Source organism: Kryptolebias marmoratus, linkage group LG10 (assembly GCF_001649575.2).
Source record: "Kryptolebias marmoratus isolate JLee-2015 linkage group LG10, ASM164957v2, whole genome shotgun sequence".
In the NCBI taxonomy this organism is placed as follows: domain Eukaryota; kingdom Metazoa; phylum Chordata; class Actinopteri; order Cyprinodontiformes; family Rivulidae; genus Kryptolebias; species Kryptolebias marmoratus.
The window spans coordinates 11,277,260-11,303,193 of NC_051439.1; the positions used below are offsets into that span (position 1 = coordinate 11,277,260).

The 25,934-nt window shown below is 39.8% G+C and overlaps 3 protein-coding genes and 2 non-coding genes across 5 annotated transcripts; all 5 read right to left on the reverse strand.

Moving 5' to 3' along the window:
• Nucleotides 1-15,263: 15,263 nt before the first annotated feature.
• Nucleotides 15,264-18,497, reverse strand: rpl13a (ribosomal protein L13a; the record flags this gene model as incomplete). The annotated part of the gene is made up of 7 exons (XM_017411083.3): nucleotides 15,264-15,517; nucleotides 15,877-15,936; nucleotides 16,107-16,192; nucleotides 16,586-16,687; nucleotides 16,907-16,972; nucleotides 17,833-17,905; nucleotides 18,333-18,497. Coding segments are annotated over 7 exons (762 nt in total), but the record flags the coding sequence as incomplete, so codon positions are not given.
• Nucleotides 16,289-16,365, reverse strand: LOC112450596. The gene has a single exon (XR_003039260.1). It is a non-coding gene; the product is annotated as a small nucleolar RNA SNORD50 (small nucleolar RNA).
• On the reverse strand, nucleotides 16,776-16,856 carry LOC112450595. Its single transcript, XR_003039259.1, has one exon. It is a non-coding gene; the product is annotated as a small nucleolar RNA Z195/SNORD33/SNORD32 family (small nucleolar RNA).
• A 723-nt stretch (nucleotides 18,498-19,220) lies between the features above and the next one.
• On the reverse strand, nucleotides 19,221-20,682 carry atp5if1b (ATP synthase inhibitory factor subunit 1b). Its single transcript, XM_017411621.2, has 3 exons — nucleotides 20,527-20,682; nucleotides 19,904-20,016; nucleotides 19,221-19,820 (listed from the first exon to the last, which is right to left on the reverse strand). Exons 1-3 carry the CDS (start codon nucleotides 20,593-20,595, stop codon nucleotides 19,679-19,681), a joined length of 324 nt encoding a protein of 107 aa, XP_017267110.1. The 5' UTR covers nucleotides 20,596-20,682; the 3' UTR covers nucleotides 19,221-19,678.
• Nucleotides 20,683-21,125: 443 nt separating this feature from the next.
• Nucleotides 21,126-25,873, reverse strand: LOC108233825 (CAAX prenyl protease 1 homolog). Its single transcript, XM_025006132.2, has 9 exons — nucleotides 25,172-25,873; nucleotides 24,122-24,268; nucleotides 23,806-24,006; nucleotides 23,559-23,699; nucleotides 23,297-23,438; nucleotides 23,065-23,174; nucleotides 22,213-22,314; nucleotides 21,955-22,095; nucleotides 21,126-21,880 (listed from the first exon to the last, which is right to left on the reverse strand). The coding sequence occupies exons 1-9, from the start codon at nucleotides 25,277-25,279 to the stop codon at nucleotides 21,656-21,658; spliced, it is 1,317 nt and encodes a 438-aa protein (XP_024861900.1). The 5' UTR covers nucleotides 25,280-25,873; the 3' UTR covers nucleotides 21,126-21,655.
• Nucleotides 25,874-25,934: the final 61 nt, after the last annotated feature.

The window sequence follows — 25,934 nt, forward strand, 5'->3', positions numbered from 1 at the left end:
GAAATCTGTTGTTATGTTTTATAAAACCTTAGTTTGAATCCAGATGTTTGGTTTGTTTGAGGCACCAAATCTACTTAGTTTAAAGTAAAAAAAAGGTTTGGACTCTGCTTGTTTTGAGTAAAAAAAAATGAAGTAAATGACAAAATGGGAGTGAAAGTAAGTATATCTGGCTCAGAAACACTGAGACTTAAATATTAACATACCACCAGAAACTAACAATTAACCAATCAAATTTTGAGTTTCTTTTGTATAAGGTTCATTGTTTGTGTAATTCTGTTTTATTTCTTGTTGTTCTTGTGTTTAGTTTTATGTTTTAAGTTCTTGTGTAGTTTTTGCTCCCTGTGTCTTCGGTCATCGTTCACTTTTCCTCGGCTGGTTGACAAGGTTCTGCTGAGATTTGCTCATAAATCAACGTTCTGGATAAACAGAATTTAAAGATGTGATAAAAGGAAGAAAATAAAGTTTAATTTTCAAAGTGACAGATATGAATGTGGTGTCATTCTTTAAAGGAATTGGTTGGACTAGCACTTTAAAGCACAAATATTGCCTTAAAGGTGGAGCTATGAAGAGTTTAACCAGAGGTGTTTGGCATCAGCCTGAGTCTGCAATAAATGTCTTCTGAGTTTCACAACAAAAAAGGTTAACAGGATGTTTCAGTCTGTTCATAAGCTGCAGGTGGGTAAAAATAAAATCCCTCATTAAATTACTTTTTCTGCAAGCCGAGCTTGGGTATCGTTTTTGATTCAGCAGCAGAAAGAAAAAGACTGAAGGTTGTAGTTGTGCGTGTACAGTAAAAACAGGAAAACAAAACAAAGAAAAGCATCCAATAAAAGAAAGGAGGCTACAAAGACAGGTGAGGGCAGTACATCTCAAACATTATTGCAAGACAAGCTTTGTACTTATTGGAGAATTGATTAATGGGCACTATTGTGAGAACATGGAGAAAGCAGAAGCTCTCCTGTGACTGCATTGCAGTGCACTCAGGAGATGGAGATAGAAACACTTCTTATTCACCCGCACGACTGTCAAAGAGAGGTTTGAACACGACTCCAGACATCCCTGCACTCTGTGTTGGAGGGAATCAATACTGAATCTACAGCTCTGGGGATTTGATTGTATTTTTATTGTTTATCAGAATTATTTTGTGATTCTGGGAGCCTTTCTTCGCCTCATCCTCTATGTTCTCATCAATATCTTCTTTTTTTTTCCTATGGTGGTTATAAACATGAAAAGACAAATCCTTGAATTTTCCTACCTTTCTTTCAGCTCACAGGGGTGTGTGTGTGTGTGTGTGTGTGTGTGTGTGTGTGTGTGTGTGTGTGTGTGTGTGTGTGTGTGTGAGGAAAGTGTTCCACTTTGTTCCAAGGATACACACTAGAAAGGAGAGCCTCATTATAAATGCTGAGAACCGTTTCTGTATGCAAACATGCTTCTTTCTCCCTCCTCACATAAACTTTCTGAGTAAACAAAAACGAAACCCTGGAAACGCTAAAAGCCCCCGTTTGTTAATAATACATGCTCCTCCTGGTGTTTCATCATCTGTCCTAATTAAAACCGAATAACATTTCAGACGCTGATTAGTTTCACTGACTGGTTACGTTTTTACTCGTTTAAGTCGTGTCGAAATGCAGTTAGAGCGTTTTTAGCCTCGCCGACGCTGAAGCTCCGGAGTCTGGCTGCTGTAACTCAAAGCAATCTGTAATTCTGCATTTATGTTATCGCTCCATCTTCGTATTTCAGGCAAATCGCATCCCATAAGGCCCCAATTTATTTCACTGAGAGCATAAGAAAAAAAAAAAAAAAAAACATGTGGGCCTTAGGTAATTCTGTTTACACTTTTGGATCTATTATGCACTCATAAAACATGCAACGTATGGCACAGTTTGTTATAAAAGAAGTTTGCTCCACTTAATGAGACAAGAGCTTCATAAATAATGTGGTGTGTAACGTTTTGGAGCTGCATACATGTCAACTTCTTCAGATGTCTACCTGTCTACCTGTATACTGAGCTTCAAAAATCTGTGAAATTCACAAAAAAAATCCATCGTCCTCTCACAGGAAACAAACTTTATTTACAACAACATAAACATTGCATTGACAATCCAACACAATGGGCAGCACTTTCAACACATTTTATAAGTGGTGAGAAACTTGTAAATAACTCATGAAAGAATAAAGTTATGTTAAAACCAAACACACCATTGTTTTTCTTGTGAGATTCCCTATAAGTTTGATGTGTCACATGACCCTCTTCCCATTGAAAAAACAAACGTTGGATCCAAAATGGCCAACTTCCATGGTCACCACCCATCTTGAAAAGTTTTCCCCCTCCCATCTATTAATGTGCCACAAACAGGAAGTTAAATGGCCCACCCTGTATTTACAGTCCTGTCATTGTTGGCAATGCTGTGATGTACAGTACATTTTTTAACAAAATAAACTCTTTTTTGTTTTTTGTTTTTGTTGTTGACAGGTGAATATCACTCACAAAATGAATCCAACAATAATGAACGGTAAGAAATGAATTCAGCAGAGATGAAATAATATCTCAGTCCACACTTATTCCATTAAATGTTTCCTTCCAATCAGGAAGATGCCTGATTCCCTTCTTAGGCGTTCCCATTCTTTCTCACCAAACGGCAGCTCTGTGGAAACTATCTTTGGTGCAATCACAGCGCTAAGCTGTTAAAAATATTCAAAACAATCACGTTTGGAACGTCGCCCAAAAGGCGAATGCGGTATTACCTGACATTCAGGGATAAATATAGAATCAGACATCCGGTTCTGTCTGTGAATTTATCAGGTGACATTTGATGAAAATCAAACCATTAGACGTAAAATAAACAAATTTGAAGCTTTGTTTTTTGAAAAATCTGTATAATTTGAGTTGACGTGGATGTTCGGAGGATCTTTTCTTGCCCATGACAGACATTGTGAAACAAACAAACAAACAGTGAAACCCTGTCTGATTGGCAGTGATCTACTGCTGTTTGTCACCCACCTTTCACATCTACGCCTGTGTGTCTGTTAGCAAAATATCTCATGGAACAGTATTGATGCTAATGGAAAAAGTCATCTGCCGCATCTAACTGAGCTTGGAAAACACAAAATGCCTTTAATGCAACCAATTTTACAGATATGGGGTTAAAGTTTGGTGTGGTGGTAGATGAGAGTCGTCTCCAACAGGTGCTGTGAGTGCTCATTGATTCTGTGAAATCTAGTTTTTATTTATTTAATGCTTTTCATTTTAACTGTGCATTTGGATACCTTAAACAAGAACAGATGTTATGTTTCGACTAACTCTTCTTTTACAACTTCTAATCTCTTTGACTTTTTATTTTAAACTTTTTATAAAAGCTGATTATTTGGGATTTAAAGAGGATCAGAAATGCTCTAAATGTTATTTCCATTCATGGAGCACCAGTATCTGTTTATCTCTCTCTCTCTTCTTAATTTGTAATTTAATTTCACCACAAATTAAATTGGAATAAAAAAAAAACAGGAAGCTGAAACGAGGTTTTAAACAGCACATTAAAATGTTATTATGGAATAAAGCACGATTAATAATAATCTGCATATTTCTTCCTCAGTATCACTTTCAACCAGTATTATTCTTCATCATGCTGTAGCTTGACACCAGTATTTTCTTAAATTAATCTCTTAGGAGCAAAGTTTTCCCATCTTGTTTTTATATTTTAGGATTTCTTTTGCCGATAAATTAGTTATTTGCTTCCAACTTGTTGTATTTCTGTTACTAATGCGGGGAGATTCACTTGTACTTTTATGAATACATTTACAGGCACATCCTAAATGTTGAAGTATGTTTTTTTATTTTTTATTTTTTTTCTTGACTGAGTGAGTGCGAGCCTGTAATCCCCTCTGACATTTTTGTCGGCGGTGCTTAGCCCTCTGAAGCCCCGCTCGAGCTCTTCAGACTGCGCGCCTTAATGCAACCCCAACACAAGTCTTGCAAATTATCTGCTTAACAATCTCCGGGATCCATCGGACGCTGGGGATGCTATGCAAATCACGTGTTTCAAATGGTGTCAAGCTTTTAAGAGATTACGCCTGCAGCTTTCAAACGAGGGCAAAGAATAAGCAACGTATAGTCTAATGTCATCTTAAGCTCCATCTCGAGTAGTTAAAGAAGAAACCTGCTGCTTAAAAAAATAAGATGCCTGACAGTTTTATACATAGAGAGAGAAAAAGGAGTAATTCATGTTTTTTTCTGGTCATGTCCTCAGTTTGGAAACAGTTATCTGTTCTCTAAGAGACCACTTCTCTTCCGCTGACACTCTCTGGAGGCTTTTTGCATTGACATCTTTCTTTAGAGCAGCTCTTTATCTTCGTCGTAGCAGTTGCTTTTCAAGTGTTTGCACGCGTGTTAATTAGCAAGTAGTAGAGGAAGATTAATGCGCACGTGGGTTTGAAATCTCTCAAGAACTTCTGCAGGAAAGCGCCAGCAGGACTGGGTGTCTGCAGGAACCGTGGCCCCTCTTTCTTTTCACCTTCCTCGCCGTCTGGATTAAAAAAGCTGATCGGTACAGTTGGTTCCTTTTCGGTGATTAAAGAAATCTTCATGTTGGTCTTCTCTCGCTGGATACCTGCCTCATTACAGGAAATTTCACACAAACTCAAATATGACTGCTGCCGCCCCGAGTTAAGGGTTCGGATTGATTGGTTGATTGGAGTTTGTTCTGAATGGGCGCCAGCTGAGGTGCTTTCTGCGTGTATGTGCTCTAAGGTGCATCTGAGGCATTAATGGTTGGCGTGCTGCGCAGAGATCTGCAGAGCAGCAGGGCAGACGCACGCCTGCATGCTTGTTAAAATGCCTGTTTAAAAGTAAAATGCCTGCTGATGGAAGCAGCTGGAGAGCAAAACGTCTCTGGGATGCATTTATTTTTTTCTTTTTATTTTGGTACCTTCAGTCTTTGATTTAAAAATCAACTATTTAAAGTCCAAAACGTGTAGCAGAACATTCGGTACGAAAAGCATTTACAGAGTAGTTCTTTCAGATAGCACACTGCTTTGTTGTTTGACGCGCCCCGTACCTCCGAATCCACCTCCAAGAATCAATACACAGAAACTCTTTATTGTTCCTTTGAGGCCATAATTGAAAATAGCTCCAGTCCATCAGCTTCGATAACTGTCCTGAGTTGCTGCTCTTGTGCAAAATTAGCCCATAAAATCAGGAGAGCTGCATAATAAAAAAAAATATACATATATAATAATGGTGCCAAAATATGATGAATGGCTGCAGGAGAAAGTGAAAAGGCTGGGGATCCCTTGACAGGGTGCATATCGCCCGAGCTGCCAGAGTTTCGAACGGAAATGTTGAAAAATTTAGTTAAAGCCGTCAAACAGTATTGCAGGATCTCAGGCTCAGAACATGGGTTATGAATGACCCTCAGCTACTACCACATCAAGTTTTAGCTCAATATTTTAAATCACTGACTGAGTTATGCCCACAGTCCGGACAAAAACATTATCGTCTCCCTTTGCCTTTCAGCAGTGGCCAATAAAACATTTCTTTTGTCATTTGCTTGTAATAACACAGCAGAGCTGATAAGAGGAGCCCATGTTTTGCATCTCATTTGTACTATTCTCTTTAAAGATCCTCTCCTGTCTTTCACAGCCTTGAGCTGGAGCTTCGACACTCAGAGGGTCTTTGTTCTTGTCTCTTAATACTATTCTCTCAGCATGTGGGAGGATCTTTTTTGCACAGAGGCAAGATCTCATACTCACTGAAATCTGCTCACTACAAAGTGACCTTGAACAGCCAGATTTGCCTTTTTTCCCTTTTAACTCTGCTTTTTGCATTTTATGTCCCTCGTGTAGCAGTTTGTCTGTGTAATTAAGAACCTTCAAGTGCCGTCATGGCTTTTTATGACCCGTGATTTTTCTTCCAGCATAACCCCCATTAACTGTAAATGTAAGGTTAAGTGATTTTTTTTTTCTTCCTTGGTAATAATATATGCATCATTAATTGTGTTTTTTCAAAGGTTAAATCTTTAGTTTGAGCTGCGAGAAAAACAAACAAAAGCATTTTATTGTTACTGAAAAAAAATATAACTCTTCAAGCGCCATTAACATGCAACTGTTTTCACTTCCATATACAAAAACTCTGAAGGGCCCCCATTCCCTTTCATCAGTAGAACTGAAAGAATATGAAAATACGATAAGATAACCTGAACGAAAAGTTCATTCTTGAGTTAAACAGAAGCTGACACACATTTCACTACTGAGAAATATTGTGCAATATAAAAGAAACATACCTTCTAAATGAAACTTGTGAGTTTATCAGCTGTTTTCTGTATCTCAACAATCAAATATACCAAACATGGAGCCTCGGTATATGAGGAGTTCTTCCACCCATCCATCTAGTTTCTGCTGCTTTTCCGTGGTCTCTCCCCAGTCACACGCTCCAGCTCCTCCTGGGAGAAAAGATAATCCCTCCAGCGAGTTTCCTGTCTGCCCCGGGGTCTCCTCCCAGTGGGACGTGTCTGGAAACCAATAAAGGGAGGCACCCGGGAGGCTCCTAATCAGATGCTTGAACCACCTCAGTTGACTCCTTTCAATGCAGAGGAGCAGCAGCTCTACTCTGAGCTCCCCCTGGATGACGGAGCTCCTCACCTGATCTCTCAGGCTGAGTCCAGCCGCCCTCATTTCAGCCGCTTGTTTGCAGGATCTCGTTCTTTCGGTCATGATCCTTACCTCATGACCATAGGTGAGAGTTGGAAGGTAGACGCATCAGTAAATCGAGAGTTTTGTCTTTCAGCTCAGCTCCTTTTTTACCACAACAGACCGGAGCTCTCCAACTGCAGCTTGAGGTCCTGTTCATTACCACAAACAGCAGACGAAGGACACCCCTGCTGGAGAGCAACCTGCACCAAGAGAGAGCTTCACTTTGTGCCAAGGATCGGTTATACTTCGACAACACAGCCTTTAAGTAACCTGGGTATCCCACAGCAACTCTGCAAGGGTGAAGATCTGGTCCACTGACCTGGATAAAAACCACATCAAAACACTGAATCTGAGGATTGACAGTCGGAGAAGATCCTAAATCTCCTAGTGGTTAAAGATTTTTTTTTCTTTGAGCTAATCCCACTTTGCATGACACTTTTACTGTACATAGAGTTGTGCAAAATACAATTGGTTACTAAGACAAAAAAAGTCTAAAACCAAAGCAATTTAATCAGTTTTACATCCTGAAGATGTTTTGACAAAATGCTCAACAAAAAAAAACATTTTGTTTCTGGTAGCTTCTTGTATCTGTATGCTGATGCTCCTTTTTTGTGTGTTCAAGCTCTATTAAGTTTACAAAAGTGTTTTTTGTTGCAGATTTTAGCTCCCTCTAAGGGGTTTCAGAATTTAGGTCAGGAGTCATTGTTGCTCTTTTATTTAACATTCATGTTCTTAAGATCTCTGCCCTGCCCTGAAATGCCAAAAATAAAAATAAAAGTAAAAATAATACCTTCACCTGAAAGCTTTTTTTCTGACTCATTTCAATACATCCTAATGTGTCAGGCAGTACAACAATGTAGGAAGCCTTAGCAATCTCCTGATTTAATATTTCTTTTGATACATTTCGTGTGTCCAGAATCAGAAGCAGCAAAGCAGCCCCACAGCGTGACTCCATGTAAAATTAAAGCTCCTTGAAGGAATGCATGTCGCCCGCCGCCTTTTATGCTGGAGTTTTAAACTAAGGACATCTCAAGATGAGAAAACTCAGAGAATGTGTTGTTAATGACTCTCAGCTACTTCCGCATCAAACTTTAGCTCAATGTTGGTAAATTTGATGAAGTTTTTTGTGTTTTCTGACACTGTCCCTACAGAAATTCACTGTTTTATTTCCCAAAAAAGTTCCCAGTAAGACGCTGCGCCAATTATTCTGAAGGAAACCGCGTTACCCTGCTGCAGCTCCTCGCTAAATTATGTTAAAAAGGTTTAAATTTAAAAATCTATGGTTGTGTTTTGCTCCATTTCACTAAATGAACTAAAGGTATCATCAGACTGGGTGAAGAGCAGTTTTATTAAGATATGTTATTGTTCTTCCAGTTGCTCCCTAATTCAGGGGTTGCCACAGCGAGCAAACTCACGTGAAAGATTTGGCGATTGTTTTACCCGTCCTGCCACAACCTGGACTCAAACCTGCGGCCTCAGGATTATACTGACCGTCAAGCTACCGCAGCCCCTGTTTTATGAAAATATAAACCCCCTAAAAGACTGTTTAAGTGTTTTTCAGAAATGTCAATCTGAGAAGCTTCATGCTGTCAGGAAATCCAGTCTTAATCTGCCCAGCTGAGCTAATTTCAGTCTTCTGTTGGCCCGAATGCCTTCTGGTACAGTGACAGGTTGTCACTTAGACTCCATTCGCCCCAAAGATCATATCAGGTCCACCGGCGCAGCTAAATGTGCTTGTATACAAGCCACGGCAGCGCTCCGTGGGACACGTTTCCCTGTTGTAAGCACGCTGTGCTCGATATGTGGAGCCACATGGCAGCAGGAGTGCAGCTTATTGAGCATTATTTGCTCCAAACAGCACAGTTCAGGTCACTGAAACGGAGCAGGTGACACATTCACTCTAATATCTTGTTGATTGGTTGTTGTTTCGAAGAGCTTCGAGGCTGCTTTCGAATAAAAGACTTTTTTTCTTCTTCCTTTTTGCATATTTACACTGTGACCCTGTTTCTCTTTGCTCTTTGTCTTTTCTTCTGCACCTTTCTGACACTGATTTCTGCTATTTTAACCGTTCGAATATCAAAATATTTAGCTCATTCCAGCTGAAACCATTGGTTTTAGTAGCTTTAAAACTTTTCAGAATTTTCATTTCAATTACAAAAATGATCTCCATAGAAATACATTCATCAAACTCCTTCTAAAACTTTGTTCTCTTTGAAATCTGCGTCAGGATGCTTGCTCTTTTTTTGTCTTTTTATGCTACCTTTGGCCTTTAACTAGCATTTAGCTACTTTTACCTTTCAGCTAGTCTTTTGCTACTTTTGGCTTTCAACTAGTATGTTGCTGCATTTTGCTACTTTAACATTTCAGATAGCGTTTCGCTAATTTTGGTAGCATTTTGTCCCATATAGCTTTTAGCTACCGTTCTGCATCTTTTAGCTTTAACTACTCAGTTTCAGCTTCTTCAGCTGATGTGAGCACAGCACTCAGCATTCACGCCGCATTTATGCAGAAAATACAGTTTCTCCAGTGGGTTTTGCCTGTATTTTCCTTTTTTTTAAAAAAAAAACTTGCACTTGTGTCTCGTGAGGAACAAGAATGCGAGGTTCTACATCGCTCCAGGACACTTTTATGAGTCCTTTCTGTTGCAGCTGTGTGTTTTATTCGTGCTCGCATCAGAAGCGCTTCGTTAAAATGATGAAGGTTTCTGCGAGAGGTCATTTTCACATCCTAAATTCAATTTGTTACCCAGCAGCAATCTCTCGCCGCCGCTGTCCCTCACGTCCGACTTTTACTGCGGCTCTTTCGGGCGAGTGGATCGACCGAATCGAGCCCTCGCACTAAATCATTTCAATTACACCCGGGGTCAGTGAATATAAACAAGGCACGCCCTTGTGTTTCACACCTAACATGCAACATGCAGAGGAGCTTCGCTGAAATGTACTCCTGACCTGCCATCAGGGGCTTTGTGTGGGCTGAAAACTGCCTGGTTGTTTGTATTAAAGTGATGAACAAGCTATGTTTAGATTCATATATGAGACAAACCCCACCAGAGAGCACTTAAACGCGCACCTATAAATGTTCGGATTGATTAAAAATACAACGAAGACAAAAGCTCTTCAGCTGGGTCTTTAATTTATTGAAGTAAACGACTCAAACGTGCAAATCTGAGAATCAAAAGTGTGAATCTTTGCTTTCTGTCGCAGCTAATTGCTTCTTATTGTCTTTATTAACCTTATAGTTCAGCTCGGAGGAATTTTACCTCATTGTTTTTCCTCCTACAAGCCAAAGTTCTGCAATTTTGACAAAGTTTTTTCAAAGAAACTAATGACTTCAGTTCCTTTCATTGAATTTCAGGCCATCGCTTTCATTAGCGCCTCCAAAATATTTACTTTTCTTCATCTTTATTCATTGTTCGGTGAAGAGAGAGCACCGTATCATTGTTTTGCGTAATGACCCATTCTTTTAACATTTAATTAACCAACAAACCTGACATTTTATGTATATGTTTGACCAATTATGCAAAACCTACTGGTTCCTAAATTTCCATGCAAGACTGGGCGTAATGATGTCACTATTAGATCAAAATGAGACAATATGTAAGCAGAATAAGCAAAAGCTGGAATGTGTTTAATGAGATGACGGCTTAAACATTCATCTTTTATAACTTCTCCTAAACACCACAGCTCAATAGAACGATAATCTAACTTATAAAATCAATGTATGATGTGTTGCATTGTAACTCAGACATGTTATTAGGGAAAAAGCATTAAAAAACCTACAGAAGGATGATTAATTTGTGATGTTCTGTCATTTGTGTTTCAGTCAGTGGGAAATTACACCTAAAGAGCACCCAGTACATTTAGTTTCTCTACACTGGAACATCATGAGGACAAAAACTGTGACAAAGATCTTTACAGTGAGCAAAATACTCATTTTGTTTAATGGAGTAAAAGCACATGTCAGTGTCTGTACGCCAGATTAATGAAAGTAATAACAAATATATCCTTATAACATCTAAGATAATGATTTATGGATCCTTCTTCGCTCAGTCAAGTTCAGGTTTTCCTGATTTGCCTCATCCGCAGCTGACCGAACCCTGCCCGCCCTTTCTTCTTTCGCTCCTTCCCTCGCCTTCGCTTCATCTCCGCTTCTTAAAGCGGCCTTTGAAACTAGGAATAATTTGTCCTCATCCCAGGGTTAAATCAGCAGAGACCGGAGGGGGGGAGGGGAAACTAATGGTTCAAAGAGGGCAAGTCTCTTCTGAAACACTTCTGGTGAAGTCCCACAAATCACAATACAGCAAGCTTTCATCAGGAATAAATTAGATATTAAAACTGTGCTCCCCAATGTGCTCCTCTTTGCTAATCTGATTTTTAAGCAATCTCTGCTTCGATAATGACTTAACAGAATAATTTTGAGGCAACCGCCGTAAAAATGAGGCATTACTGGGGTATAAAATAGAAGCTTAGGAGACCAATCAGCTCATGCTGGCATGTAGGAAAGCCTTTCTATTGTTTTCATTTGCCACACACACAAGGTGTGTGTGTGTGTGTGTGTGTGTGTGTGTGTGTGTGTGTGTGTGTGTGAATACACACTGATGAAACACCAGGGTAAATCTTTCAGGTGTGTGGGTGCAACAAGGATTACTGCGTTCTTCAATACAACAGTTTGCTCTAAAGTTTGCTTTAGCACAAACTTTCTTTTAACACTTTTTAAAGGTGGCCTTGAGAAATATTTTTTCTCGACTTTTCAAAGAGCATTTAAATGTTTTCTTTGGACACTGGCTGCTTTTTCACTCGTTTTTAAAGGAATAATGTATATTTTTATAGTTTAGGAATTAAAAAAAGAAGGTGCCCAAGGAAGGAAGCAGCATCCTGTCAATAAAAATCAACTCTGCAAAGAATCGATTTAAATCAGATCTTTTGTCATTTGTTTCTCATATCTTTAGTTGCATTTTTTTAATAACTGTTCAACGGGCACAGTGTTGCATTTTAGCTGTAAAGAGGTTATTCATAAAAATTAATTAAAGTCCTGCATATGATGGCGTCATCTCTGTTTAGGTCAAACCTTGTAAATGATAAAAGTAAGGACTGCAAGATGTCACATGATGTGTTTTAAAGTATGTGTTGAGGTTGGGGCTATGATCACACCGAACTGCAGCCCAACATCTGGAAACACGACTGACTCACAGCTCATTTTTGCGTTGGCTAATGTTGACGAACTGCGGCGTTCGCTTCAAACCAACTGACTCCAGAAGTTATTCATTTGTAGACGTACGTCCGGCGATTACTTTCCAAGAGTTTTATTACAACCCATCAAAGGGTTCATCATGAGCTATTTTTGCTAACAGACACACAGGATTGATGCCAAAGTTTTAAACAAAAAATATTGCATCATATGTAGAGCTTAAAGCATGTGTTGGGGATGATGCTCGGCTACTATCACACCAAATCCTAGCTAAATATTTAGTAAATTAACTGAGTTAGAGCCATTTTTGTGTTATCTAAGTTTAGCTGTGTCCACTGACTCATGAGATATTTAGTTAACACTACAGACAGGGGCAAAGACAGTATCACCTTTAGTGGAGGGTGATAAAAATCCAGCAAAGCACAAAACCATCTATTCTGTCACTTATTTGAGCAAATATTGCAATTTATGGCAATTAAACAGTTCTTTATTAGAGATACAACTCAAGAAAATGGGAACAGATTGTCTTTGTTAGAAAAAAGTCAGCCAAGCAGTACATTTTGGGATATTTATGACTCCACAGCAGGCCCACTTAGGAGTGGGAAGAGAAGGGAGGGGTGTCTATATTTATAATACGGCAGTCCTGCAGGAGCCATTTCAGACAATCGTGGTTTTCCTCAATCTGCTTCAGCTGGTGTGATTAGAGAGCAGTCTCCGTTGCAGGCCCCGTCGACCAAACATCCCATTTTCAGGAGCCGCCTCAGCGTCGTCTCCGTCTGTTTGAACGGAGCCGTCACGTCCTGACCTAATGCAGGCAGACAGTCATCTTCAGGCTGGCCCCGATTCTCCGTGGGACAGCTTTCTGAGCACGGGCCAGATGAGAAATCCTCCTCGGACGTCCAGCTGCTTCACTCAGAAAGACAGGCCTTGTTTGGAGTCACTCCAAAAAAAAAAGGGAGAGAGACGCCAGACAACGCCAATACAAAGCCCATACGTGTGAAGATAATCACTTGAAGGCGTCACGGGGCGTTTGGAGCAGGCAGGTGTGTGCGAAGAGGAGTTTCGATGAAGGATGCCCTCCAGGAAACAGATCCATGCCTCTGTTTAGGTTTACTTTAAGACAGGGATGTCCAATCCTGGTCCTCGAGGGCCACTATCCTGCATGTTTTCCTTGTTTCCCTGCTCCAACACTCCTGATTCAGTGGTTAAATCACATCTTCATGTTCTGCAGAAGCCTGTTAATCACCCATTGATTCAAATCAGGTGTGTTGGAGCAGAGGAACAAGTAAAGCATGCAGGATGGTGGCCTTCGAGGACCAGGATTGGACACCCCTGCTTTAAGAAATGTCCCCGGGTCACTGAGCTGAGAGGGAAAGTAGCGCCTGAGAAAACTTTCACAGTTAATTCAAACATCGCTTATAAAATTAGGAGCAGAGGAGTTTTATTTTGATTCAAAACAAAACACCAGAATGTCTTTGTATTAAAGGGACAGTCTGGTCATTTTTAAAGTGGCGTTCTAATAGTAACTTGTGAGCATCAGTGGAGTGGGCAGGCTAATAATTTATGCAGTTTTCCAGGCAGATAAAACAACTCTTTTTCGACCTAAAGATGGCGACACAATCAGTTATTAACAGTAGTTTGTTGCTGCTACACGCTGATGGTGCTGAGGCTGCGAATGGACCGGTGCAAAACATCCAGAAGGTTCATTTTTGCTAATTTAGCATTCCTTTACAACAGTATCTATAGTCTTTTTTTTTTTTACTTCTGCCCTCTTTTCCACACTCTATGACTTGATGACATTACTACTGATAACTATCAGAACTTCACTTTAAGACCACTGTGGTTATTACGCCAACAAAAAGGTTCATCTCTCAGTGTGTCTGCCTTTGATCCGTTGGTTTGACTCGTGTCTTTCAAAGATCCAGTTTCTTCTCTAATCCGAGCAGATTGCTTCATTTTAAGCGTCATCATTAACCCTCTCAAGGCAGGCGTTGCAGATTTGCAACAGCGAATCGCATATACCTAATTACTCCACATTCATATTTTATGAGCCTTATTTTAGGAAACATCTGTAGATAATTTCCCCAAATATCTGATTTTTCCTGTTACTAAAACTTAATTTGAGCCTGAGAGGGTTAAGCACCAAAGATCGCTCCTGTCAGACGCCTCCAGAGATCCCAAAATCACTGTGAGTGAGAGGGGCTACAAGTCTGTGCTTTGCTCTTTTTCTGTGTTGTGTAAAAAAAAAAAAAATCAACTAAAACGAGTCACAGAGGGATTTCAAGTGTTAAAAGTTGGGAACTCTTCATAACTCAAATCCAGGCTGGAGGAAATGTCTTGATGCTCCACGAGAGGCCCAGCTGCACACATCAGATCCCAAACTCAGGTTAAGATACAATTTTTTTACGCACTTAAAATCAAGGTGACAACACGACGGCTTACAGAGCAGGAGGTTCTGACGCAGCAGGAAGGGTCACACCGTCTGCATCCAGCGCTGTTCTGCTGAAACATCCACGAGCGAAGCAATTTAAATCTCTGCTAATTTTCAGAAGGACATGCAAAAGAGAGTAACTAAAGTGACTGATAATAACCGGTGAGTCTGTCCTAATTTAAGCGGTGGAGTTGGAGAAAACGCAGCAGAAGGGCAGCGAGAGCCATCCACCTTCTCCCAGGAGATCCATGTGGAGAAGTACAGCTCCCATTAATACTGAGCCGGGTGGAAACTGTTCTGCAGCAGAAATCTAACCAGAACATTATGAATGTTGCATCTATATCATTACAATACATTAAGCTGGATGTATTTTATTAAACCTTTAGATATAAATTATAGCCATTATTCAACTCGAGGAGTCCTGGATGTTTTGTTCCTTTGTGACTTAACATTTGCTACGATACGGTAGGAAAACAGACTCAGAAAACACAACTTTAACATTACTGATCCATTTCAGAGAACATCTGTGAAAATATGCTTCAATTATCTATTAGAGAAAGCTTACAAAAAGTCAAATGCTGCCATCTGCTGGTACAAATTAAAAGTAACATAGCGCAAACCTGCATATAATATATAATACTGTAGATTAATGTTCTTGTACCAAGTGTTTCGATAATTTAGGAGGACTGATAAAATAATGCTGTGACAACTTCAACCATATTATATATTTATCCTGTGAATTAGCCTTAAAAGTATTGCATTAAACACAAACCAACACTTAAAACTTGGTAAGTTTAGCACTAAATATCTATTTACCAGCAGCCTCAAACAATCTGAGACAAATCAAAGTGAGTAAATGTATTAAATATAAAACCTTAAATTAAAACTGGACCTTAAACGATGTGACCAACTTAGTGCCAATTATTTCTGTGATGCAATTTGCAGCAAGAAAACAAAAGCCTTCTATAAACATTTATTTATCTTTATTGGCCAGAGAAAACCAGATTAAAGAAGTACACCATATTGTTTCAGAACGTTTGTGTACTGTGCGATCTTGTCCTCGACGTTCTTCTCTGCCTGCTTGGTCAGCTTGATCTGCGTCTTTTTCTTGGCGTAGCGGAGCTTCGATTTCTCTTTTCTCTTCTCCTCCAGAGTGGCCGTGATCGCCTGGTACTTCCAACCGACCTCGTGCGCCAGACGGCCAAGCAGGGCAAACTACAGACAAAAAAATAAAATAAAAATACTATTACTTCAAACTGGATGTTGGGGAAAGAAAGCTGCACTTTTGTCTTTAACGACTGGCATGCCTCAGACATTTTCTCTTTTCATGATTACAATTCAACGAAGGGAGAAAAGTTACATCATTGACAGCCATGATATAGAAAATGAGTCCACAAAATATAAAAACTCTTCTTTTAACAATCTTACTGGAGTTTTAAACACCAAGATTGTTTCAGACGTGTAGATTTATGTCTAAATTTTCCAGATGATCCACAGCATGTCTTGGACTCAGTTAACATTCAGTTTCAGAATAAAAGCCTTTCACTGATAATTTAAAAACCCTTACAGCTTACCTTACGAGACGGCTTCAGGCGCACAATTTTCAGAGCAGCTGGGACAACCATGCGCTTCCTCTGTAAAAGAAAGAAACATTCGTGCATTCATTTACCTGCCATGTCTCAGTCAACATTTGTTTTTGTTTTCTTTCCATAATTGCATTTCAACCAAGAGCGGTAAAGTAGGTAACATCACAGATGGCTGATGTGCACGAATCATAAAGAGGGCAAAAATTCAGTCAGCGCACCTTGTCATATGGTGGAGGGATACCATCAAACACCTTCAGCCTCTCCAGAGCAGCCTGGCCCCTCTTGGTTTTGTGGGGCAGCATGCCTGGTTATAAAAGACAAAACCTTTTAGTTCAATGCATTTACACTGGAAGAAAAAAAAAACACTTCAGACATCCCAGCACAAGAGACACTGTTGCTCAACTCAGAAGTCAGATCCATAAAGTTTTGTTCATCAATGGATGATCAGATTCGGGATAAAAGAGCTCATCACTGTCGAGCAATGCCTCACTTGTGCTGCGTCAAACCTCTACAGAGATCACGTACAAGATGGATACCTTTAGGTCTCATTCTATTATTTTATCAAGAAATCCTTCACTAGACTAAGATTGTGTCAACATGTATCAATTCGATTCATGAACACAGAGTAAATCTGACACATTTGCAGCCATTTTTGAAGAACAAATACACTAACTGGTGACCGGGTCGCCATGCTCACCTCTGACGGTCCTCCAGAAGATCCTGCTAGGAGCTCTGAAGTGGTACGGCCCACGAGACGGGTTGGTGTTCATCCGCTTGCGCAGGAAAGCCAGGTACTTCACTGTTAACACATCGGACCACGGAAAATTACAGCCCAGCTGCATAGACTTGAGGGAGCTGGATATTTGTCATTTCAGAAAAATACTGCTGATGTCTCAGATGGTAGTGCATGTAAAGTATTCTCATGGTCAATGAAACTCGAACTACATTAACAAAACATCACCGACAACAAGCATGTCTGTAAATATATATAAAAATAAACTCATTTTTTAAAACTTACATTTGTTACGGTAGAAGTTGCCAGATATGTTGATGCCTTCACATCTCACCACCACCACTTTGTGACCTAAAAGAAACAGAAAAACCAACCAATTACAACTATTTGTCTCCAATGGTAGTTTCATTTATTTTAGTGCCACTAAAAGGAGGATATTTAACCCTCTGATAGATTAAAGCAGTGATTCCCAACCCTGGTCCTTGAGGAACACTGTCCTGCATGTTTTAGTTGTTTACACACATCTGATTTGAATGAGTGAGTGATTGACAGGCTTTTACAGAACTTGAAACAATGAAAACATGCAGGATTGTGTACCTCGAGGACCACATTTGAGAACCACAGGATTACAGGTTAGCCCCAGTCCACACAATAACACTACACTCATGTTTATGCCAAGAGTATGGGGTGTCTCAATCGTTTCTGAGACTTAGACACAGTAAAGTGTCAGGAGCAGCTGGTCCTTCAAACTGAGACTTTTAAGGGGCACAGTTCATGAGCTGTGCTGGCAAAGAAACACTCAGATTTAAGTATTTCTTTAAATTAAGATATCTTATTGTTTCAAACCACTGCACCAAGTTTAACTGACATTACAGTCAAAAACCAGCCTAAAACCTGTTGGCATACTTTGCAAACTACATACTTGGTTACATGGCATACAGAAACTTCACCAAAAGCATATAGGATCTGTTTGTGTGAAGAAATCTGCAACAACTCACGATGATAGAGCTCTAGAGGCCGTGTCCCATTTTAAGGTGGAATATTTCACAGCAACCTATCATAACTTAAGTACAAAGGGACCATCCAAAATGTAAGACTCAGGAAGAGGGGATTCTGTCTGAGGCACTCAGTTTCTTCACATTTACGTGTTAGTAAATTACTAAGATGTAAACTATGATATAAAATATCAAATTACATTCTGACAAACTTACCCAGGAGGACCTGCTTAGCCACAATGGCAGCTAGTCGGCCAAGTAAATGGCCCCTGCCATCTAATAGCAGAACCTGCAGTAAAGAAAGAATACTGTTACTGATGATACTTTTTTTTACATGAAATTAAATGCTAAACAGACTAAAACGTCTGCTTTTATGATCCGCATTTTAGTGTGTTTACGGGTCGTACGGTCGTGTAATATGAATAAACTTGCTAAATTATTATTATTTTTTGTCCGTTTCTCATTTTTACACAAATACAAGTTAATCCAAAAGAACCGACTCGTTAGGGAAGCTGCCATGATGAAGGCATGCTCACACAGCTAAAGCTAGCTGCCGCCAGTGTTAAAAAAATAAAGTCCCACAGATTACACACAGCCAAACAAAGAATATGGTTATAAAACACACATCATAAGACGGCGTTTTGCCGCAACAGGCAGATTTGGTGAATTCAAAAAAGGGGGAAAATACCAATTATATCTCCGCAGCAGCCGCTCACCTTATTGAACCGGTCCGCCATGATGTGCGAAAAGAAAGACGAACGGGGTTTCTCGTGGTAAAAGGCAGGGGTGACAGGAAGTGACGAAATGCACAAGTTCTTCTTCGTGGGATGATCTACTTTCTGTACAGCGCTGTCTATTGATCCAGTCTGAACATGGCATCGTCAATGTACGCAGGAAGTTAGCTTCGTGCATATTTTCGTAATTTATACGAAAAACAGTACATTTAATATTTTTATTTTTATTTTTATTCGAATATAGTTTATTATTTTTTTAATAACTGTAAATGAACTGAATACTGGTCCTTTCACAAAACCATAACAAGATAAATGTAGATCTGTATCTAAATAAACGAGTTTACTATATTTAAATATTCACAGTCCAAGTGTTATTATACCATAAGTCAATCCAAATAAATCATAAATGTTTTATGTTATTTTTTTAAGAAGAAAGAGTTTAAATTATTTACATTTTTAATTACTCACACAGTAATTTTCTTTAGGAAACCATGTCTGCTATTAAGTTAGTTGTTGCCCAAAAGCCCCAAGATCACAGCCATTATGAGCCTTTTGAACTTTTTAATCATTTACCAAATGATGTTTGTACACAAGATAAACAAAACCTATGCCATTTCAAGAAACACTATCTCTCGGTTGTTGCTATATTTGCCATGAAATCTATTATGTGGTAAACCTCTTCTTAGCTTTGCTGCTTTGCTCATTTCATATCAATCATTATCTTGTCTTGTTGCCAAATAATAAAATTAGTTAAGCAGTGTTTGAGATGCTCCCTATTTTTTGCTGTAATTGTTCTTTTTATTTTATTGCTGACATTCAAATTGATCATGTCTTTTCAACAAAAAAACAAACCACTTTAATAAACTCATCTACAGTATTTGCATTGCTTTTTATTTAGATTTTACAAAACATCCATGTGTTTTTGGGGAAACAATGCTTTACCGTGCTGATTGTTATTAAAACAGTGGGCTGACAATTGAAAAGAATTTCAAGTTGATGAAAAGAAATTAGGATAAAAGAGTAAAATGCGGTGTTCAGCACTTCAAACCAGCAATGCCGTGTACATTACCATTTTAATTGATATGTAACAAAAAGCCAATGATGCCACATATTTTAACAAACATGTGGCATATAAACAGGCTATAAGGTTTAAGTACAGCATGCCAAAATAATCAACACAATTTAATCAACAGTTTTAATAACTTCCAAGCATTTACAGAACAACAAAGTCTCAAACACTTTCATGGGCTGCTTGGTAACAGTGCAGAGTTACGACTAAAAGCTTTCATGAACGCTAAGCAAAAACAAACCACTCTTGAATGTTTCACTCAGTCATCGTACTTCAGCTTTCTGATCTTTCCCTTGTGACGGTCGATCTCACGCTGGAGGCGTTCAATCTCCTTCTTGTGGTGATCAATTTCATCCAGGTGGTGCTGCTTCAGCGCGGCCAGCTGCTCCCGCTCTTTACGCCTGAAGTGCGAGCGGATAAACAAACAGGTTAACTACATTACTACGCAAGATACCATTTATTTGGTGCGGACTGCGATGCATACTTGAAATACATCTCCTCCTGAGCGGCTTCCCTCTTCCCAAAGGCTCCGCCTGCCTCTCTGATGGTACCTCCACCGCCTCCACCTTTACCTGCACCTTTACCCAGTTCGCCCAACTGAGAGGAAACAAATAAAAGGAGGAGGGCGGGGGGGGGCGGGGTAATACAATTAATTAATTTAGATAAATAAACAACACATGCTTCAAATCACAGTGTTTTAAACTTTAGTTGTAAATATTTGGGGGTTTAAAATAGATTCATAACACTGAAGGTCAAAGTCAGGCATGCTTCACAGCAGAGGAAAGAAAAGGCTTCTTTAATTTTAAAAGTAAACAACGCAGCTGATTTCCTCTCACCTTCTACACTGTCACCTTCAGGTGAAACTTTGGCAATACGTTTCCCAGAATAAATGTTATAATTCAGATGAATTATATTAGATCTAATCTGTTTTATATAGCATAACACCAGCACTGAAAATGTGCAATACCTTTTGTATGGGTTCCAACTGTATGTATTATAATACAGCTAGCAAGATTTGTTAGAGCATATATGCTAACGACTCATACACACGGCTGACAGTCTACAAGTAGATATTATGGAGTCATTTGTTTATGAGCCATTTATTACCTGGTCGGATGACATTCTCAGCTGAGTAATGACAAAGTTCCTGACGCCAGGCCTCAAAAACCTCGCCATTTTTGATTTTCACATAGGAAAACAACTGACTCCGTAGCTTGTCCTTGTCCACTAAAATACACCACAGGACCGCACCATTATCAGCGCGCCACGGGTGGCGACAGGACCGCTGGTAAACAGAAACTAACGACGAACAACAAAAGAATATGGCGGTATATCGTGATTTACCTTTTAAATAACGTTGTAAAATGTGTGCATGTACAACAGAAGCAATTAAATAAACGGTTATGAAAACTAAAGCGCCCCGCCTCCGTAATGGTACGGTCTACATAAGTAGCGTGATATGTTACGCTTTTTACGTAGCTGCTTTTCTTACGCTAATATGGCCGTTTACGCATACGTCATGAAGAAAAGGTTTTTTTTTTACACTAAATAGCTATGAACAGACTATTATTACATACTTTATTATTATTTGTTTCTACTAAAGCTAATCGTGTTTTACTTCTAACATATGTTCTTCTTCTTACTCATTCAATTTCATGGTAAACTAAAACAAATAAACTAAAAGAGAGAAAAAAAATGCTTTAGGATTTTATTTAAGGCAACAAAGAAAACAACATTTAAAACCCTTTTTTACAAGACAAAACTCAGCATTGAACACTCTTTAATACTTGGCTTACAAGGCAACCAAAATAAGAAAACAAACATTGAAAATTTTCACATTACATTCAAGATAAATACAATTCATTTCTTTCTACTCAACTTATCACTAAAGTTACATCTGCAGGTGTGGATGGACCCTGAGTGGCAAACAAGTGCTTCAAAAAATTACATTTCTTCAGCTGCTTTGTTCACCACGTGTCCACCATAACAAAAAATTAAAGTAAACTACATTTAACATTTATAAACTTCACGTCATATATCCTAACTAATTACTACAGATAAATATCTACAGGTCTGACTGGACTCTTCACACAAAGCCAGCGCTTAAGAAAAAAAAAATGATGGCATGTTCTCATTTCATGGAGAAAATAAATTCAGGCCCCCTTCGACATCAAATAAAAGTTTCTGGAGCGCCTTTCTGCGGAGGCAGCGGGCGCCACGCCCCCTTCCAGCCCCGTCAGTCCTGCTTGGCGTTGTCCAGCGCCCTGAGGCGCTCGAGGAGAGGAGGGTGGGAGTAGTTCCACACGGAGAACAGCCAGTCTGCGACAGGGAAGCCCAGGTTGTCCTTGTTGAGCTTGATGAGGGCAGAGCGCAGCTCCGAGGCTTTGCCCAAACTACAAGCAAAGGCATCCGCCTGGAACTCAAACCTGCGACTCAGGACCGTCAGACAGAAAGACAGGAGCTACGAAGAGAGGAGGACGTTTTAACGACTCGAAGGAACTATTACTTGACGGGTTTATGAAATACCATAATCACCTCTTTGTGCGGAGAAATGAGGAGGTTGAAGATAATGAAACCTATTATTGCAGGCTGGCTGTCAGTGAATCCAAAAGCTACAAAAGGCTCCTTGTGTCCACTCAGAACAGAGAACAGGAAGAACCACAGGAAGGAACTCATCTGTAGAGACAAAATAAGAGAAGGTGGCACAAAAACTCCCCAGCAAAAGTTTGCCATTTCTAAAGCAAAACTATTAGCTTGATGTAAAACAGTAATAAGTCCCAAATTCATCTTCACCTCCTGGATGACAAACACCTTGATGGAATGACCCAGCTTCCAGTGGCCGAGTTCATGAGCCACAATAGCAAGGATCTCTGGGTTGTTTCTGAGCTTCATGTTCTGTAAAAAAACAGAGTCTGATGAAACAGAGTCTCCCTCAAGTGATCGACACCTTTAAAACCACCCAAATGCCAAAGATTTTAGCTCATTCAGAGCATTCAGCCTGCGAGGGTTTGCATTGGTAACAACATAAAACATACAGTTTTCCACTTTTGTTGTTTATCTTAAAGCGGCAGACAGGTGGGCGGACTGGGGCCTTATCTTTAGTGACGAGGGCGCTGCTTTGGACGGTCGCGGTGGGAAAAAAAAAAAGAGTTGAAAGGCAAAGCTTCCAGTTTACTGCTCCGTCTGCGTCTCAGCCCTCACCAACGGTGAGTTTTCAAGGATCATGACCAAATAAAAGGAGATCCTGAATACAAGCAGCTGAACTGAGCTCCCTGGACGCCTCATTTTGGAAGAAGGCCCTGGGGGCAGACGCAGACCTCTCTAAAAACACCTCGAGATCCCCTGGGAGGAGCTGGAGAGAGTGTCTCTGGGGAGAGGGAGGTGTGGGTTTCTCTCCCGGACCTGTTGCCTCCACGACCCGACCACGGATGAGCGGTAGAAGATGGATGGATGGACAACACCAGCATCATACACTTTTATTATGAAAACCCTACCTTTCAAGCTTTTTAAAGGTCTGATGGAAATTTTTCTTTTATTTTAAACTTATCTGAACACCACATTAATCTTTTAATTTATCCACTATGTCTTGAAATATCCAAATAAAACTTTCTCTTTTCTTCAGCTAAGCCTTTAACTTCAGCTCACCTTTCTGTTGGGAGACGATTTGTTTTCCAACAAAGAGTCGAACAGCATGATGTGTTTGTCCCTGTAGGAGCCGTAGATGCATATGTTGTTGTGTGACAATTGACTGGAACCTGTATAGAAATATAAGTAATTCAGGAATGGAGTCTCTTTAACCAACTTGCACAAAAAATAAAAGCTTGTAATGGTAATAGTATATTCTTTAATAGGTAAGTTGGTATAATGACAGACTTACCTTTAGCTACCTGAATTTTTGTGAGTGGGAAGCCTATACTGTGAGCCATAGCCTCAATCGCCGTTTTTAGCTCTCCTGCTGGCAATGGAGTGAACTTTTCAAGTAAGGGAGGAGCGTAATGATAAATAGTGATTTCTAATACCTTTGAAGGCACAGAGAGTATACTGTGATTAATAACAAACATGCATCCATCTTGTATTTCCTCTGATAACGACTTCACCAGGGACCTTCGTGAGATGTTCTGTGGGTTATCAGCACTAACCAGAGAAGCAACCATGTTGAGAAGCCAGGCCCAGAAGAAGTAATCTTCACTGAACTTTAAGAAGGCCAGGAACACCGGGGTCGTCGGCAGACAGATGAGCAGAATCAGAATAGACGTCTTCACGACATCCACGAAGAACGCCTGAAAGGGAACAAGAAATGTGTTGGGTTTTTTTTAAAAGGAGAACCTTATAATCTGTCAAAACCAGATTTCTACTTGTGACTAGTGAGAACCTCAGCCATTATACCTGCTGCTTAAACCCAAGCTTCTTTCCAATCAGGGTGTGGTGCACGCTCCTTGGAAGCTCATTCAGGCACTCGAGCAGGATGGTGAGGATCAAGAACACCATGGACTGGTGGACTTCACATTCTGGATACAGATCAAGGTGAGCCACCATAGAACCGGCGACGTCCCACAGAAACGGGATTCCACCCAGCAGCAGGATCAGCTGGAACATTTTTAATACGTGGCAACAACAAAAAGAGGCACAAACATTATGGAAACCTTAATGTGAAGTATTTGTAAAAATTGGAGTTGTTTATGATTTTAATTGATCGTCTTACCACCCATATTATCTCTGAAAGCAAATCAAACCAAAAGCTAAAGCTGCTTTGTTCGAGGTGATAAATGCGCAACTTTGCAAAGGTTCTGGGATCCTCGAAATTGCAGAGCTCCTGTGGTACACATGTCGTCGACCTGTATATCCTCCTCTGTAAAGGGGAAAGAGATGAGCAAAATCTTAAAAGATAATTCGGTAACAAACACTGTAAGTGAGGATTGTGCTGTTGACAAAGGCTTCACATTTCAGCTACCGTCACCTACAGATGCAGACATATTTGTTGGTACTCTTTCATAAAAAAACCCAAACAAATACCTGATGTGACCGGCCAAAAAGCTCTAGTTTTGTCTCACCGGTCTCAGAAACTTTGGAGGATGCATTCAGGTGTTTTTCTGTCAGTACTGCAGCCCTGCCGGGTCTTCATCCATGGAGCCCATTATGATTCAAAATGTGACAGATGGATGGCGCGATCAGAAAGTGGCATACTAATCCAGCCAGAACCATTCAATGTTTTGGAGTTCGGCTTGGATGGTTTCTCAACCCTCTGATACAACCTGGGGATGCAGTTCCTCTTGCGTCCGCATCCTGGGAGGTTTGGCTATGGTGCCACGACTCTTATACTTGTAAATAATATTGGCGACTGTGGTCACAGGAACATTACCTTTAACATGGGTATCTATAATCTTCATTCTGAGCTGCTCAGACAGCTCCAAGTGGCTGTTTGTTCCCTTTAAATAGTCCGAATGGCTGATCAAAGCTTGAAGGAACCTAGTTTAAATCATGATTATAATGCAATATTAATAGTCTCTTTAAGGGTACCAACTTATCTATTCATTTTATTTCAGCATAACTGTAAAATAAACATCAAATAGCTTATTTTCACAACTTTTCACAAGGCATGCAAGTCAGACAATTGCTTTTGAATCTGACAAATTAAGGATTATGTCAATACATGAGCTAACAAAACCTAGCATAACCTCACGAATTAGCTTCCCACCACCACAAACCGATTCCGGTTCTGCGAACTCAAATAACGATATTGAGGAGTTATTACCTGTCTGTAGGACAGGTATGCCTTCCAAAAGTACTCTGTCAGCGTGAAGACCAAAACAGCACATAATGTCAGCGTTTCCACTGGCAGGTCGAACATGGCTTCCAACATCTTTGCTCTCCGGGTTTCTCCGAGCCGCGCCGGCCGTTAAAGGTGACCGTTAACGGCGCCCCAACTGCTACTTCTGGGCTAACGGCTACTTTGATTCAGTTTCGATATTACATTACTGTTAAATTACGTCTTTCCCGACTTTCTTAACAAATATCGTCATAATTATTAGAAATATAAACGATTAAAAAAAGAAAAGATAAAGGTAACTTCATATTTATCGCTGAACGTTAGCAACGCCCCAACTGGTATGCATTATCGCAAAGCTAACGGCAGCTGTGCGGCTATTGGCTGTTTCTGCAAAAAGTCTTTTTTGTTGTTGTTGTTGCAATTTTTGTTTAAACCATAATTTCTTGAACGACATCACTATAAAAATAATAATAATTAAAAAAATACGAATAATAGCGATGAGGAAATTTTTGCAACACGTGAAATGCAGCGATTATTGCAATAAAACCCCTAGACCTGTAGGGTCGCCATATTGTAGTTTTTAAGACTGATTGACACAAGAGTGGGAAAACATCGTTATAACGCTGCAAGAAGACATTTAAGCCCTAAGTGTACATTGTTACATGTCACAAAAATGAGTTTTATCATGAGGATTTTCTTCTATTTAATATTTTACACCCTCATATGATGCAACTCACACAACTGTCCA

What these genes read in the sequence shown, in the direction of transcription:
- atp5if1b (XM_017411621.2), bottom strand. Translation starts at nt 20,595, where the DNA reads ATGGCGAGGTTTTTGAGGCCTGGCGTCAGGAACTTTGTCATTACTCAG. An exon ending in TGAGAATGTCATCCGACCAG is followed by an intron (nt 20,017 to 20,526) that starts GTAATAAATGGC and finishes GTTTCCTCTCAG; the next exon opens with TTGGGCGAACTGGGTAAAGG. An exon ending in CAGGAGGAGATGTATTTCAA is followed by an intron (nt 19,821 to 19,903) that starts GTATGCATCGCA and finishes CTCGCACTTCAG; the next exon opens with GCGTAAAGAGCGGGAGCAGC.
- LOC108233825 (XM_025006132.2), bottom strand. Translation starts at nt 25,279, where the DNA reads ATGTTGGAAGCCATGTTCGACCTGCCAGTGGAAACGCTGACATTATGT. An exon ending in TTTCAGAGATAATATGGGTG is followed by an intron (nt 24,007 to 24,121) that starts GTAAGACGATCA and finishes AAAATGTTCCAG; the next exon opens with CTGATCCTGCTGCTGGGTGG. An exon ending in AATCGTCTCCCAACAGAAAG is followed by an intron (nt 22,315 to 23,064) that starts GTGAGCTGAAGT and finishes GTTTTTTTACAG; the next exon opens with AACATGAAGCTCAGAAACAA.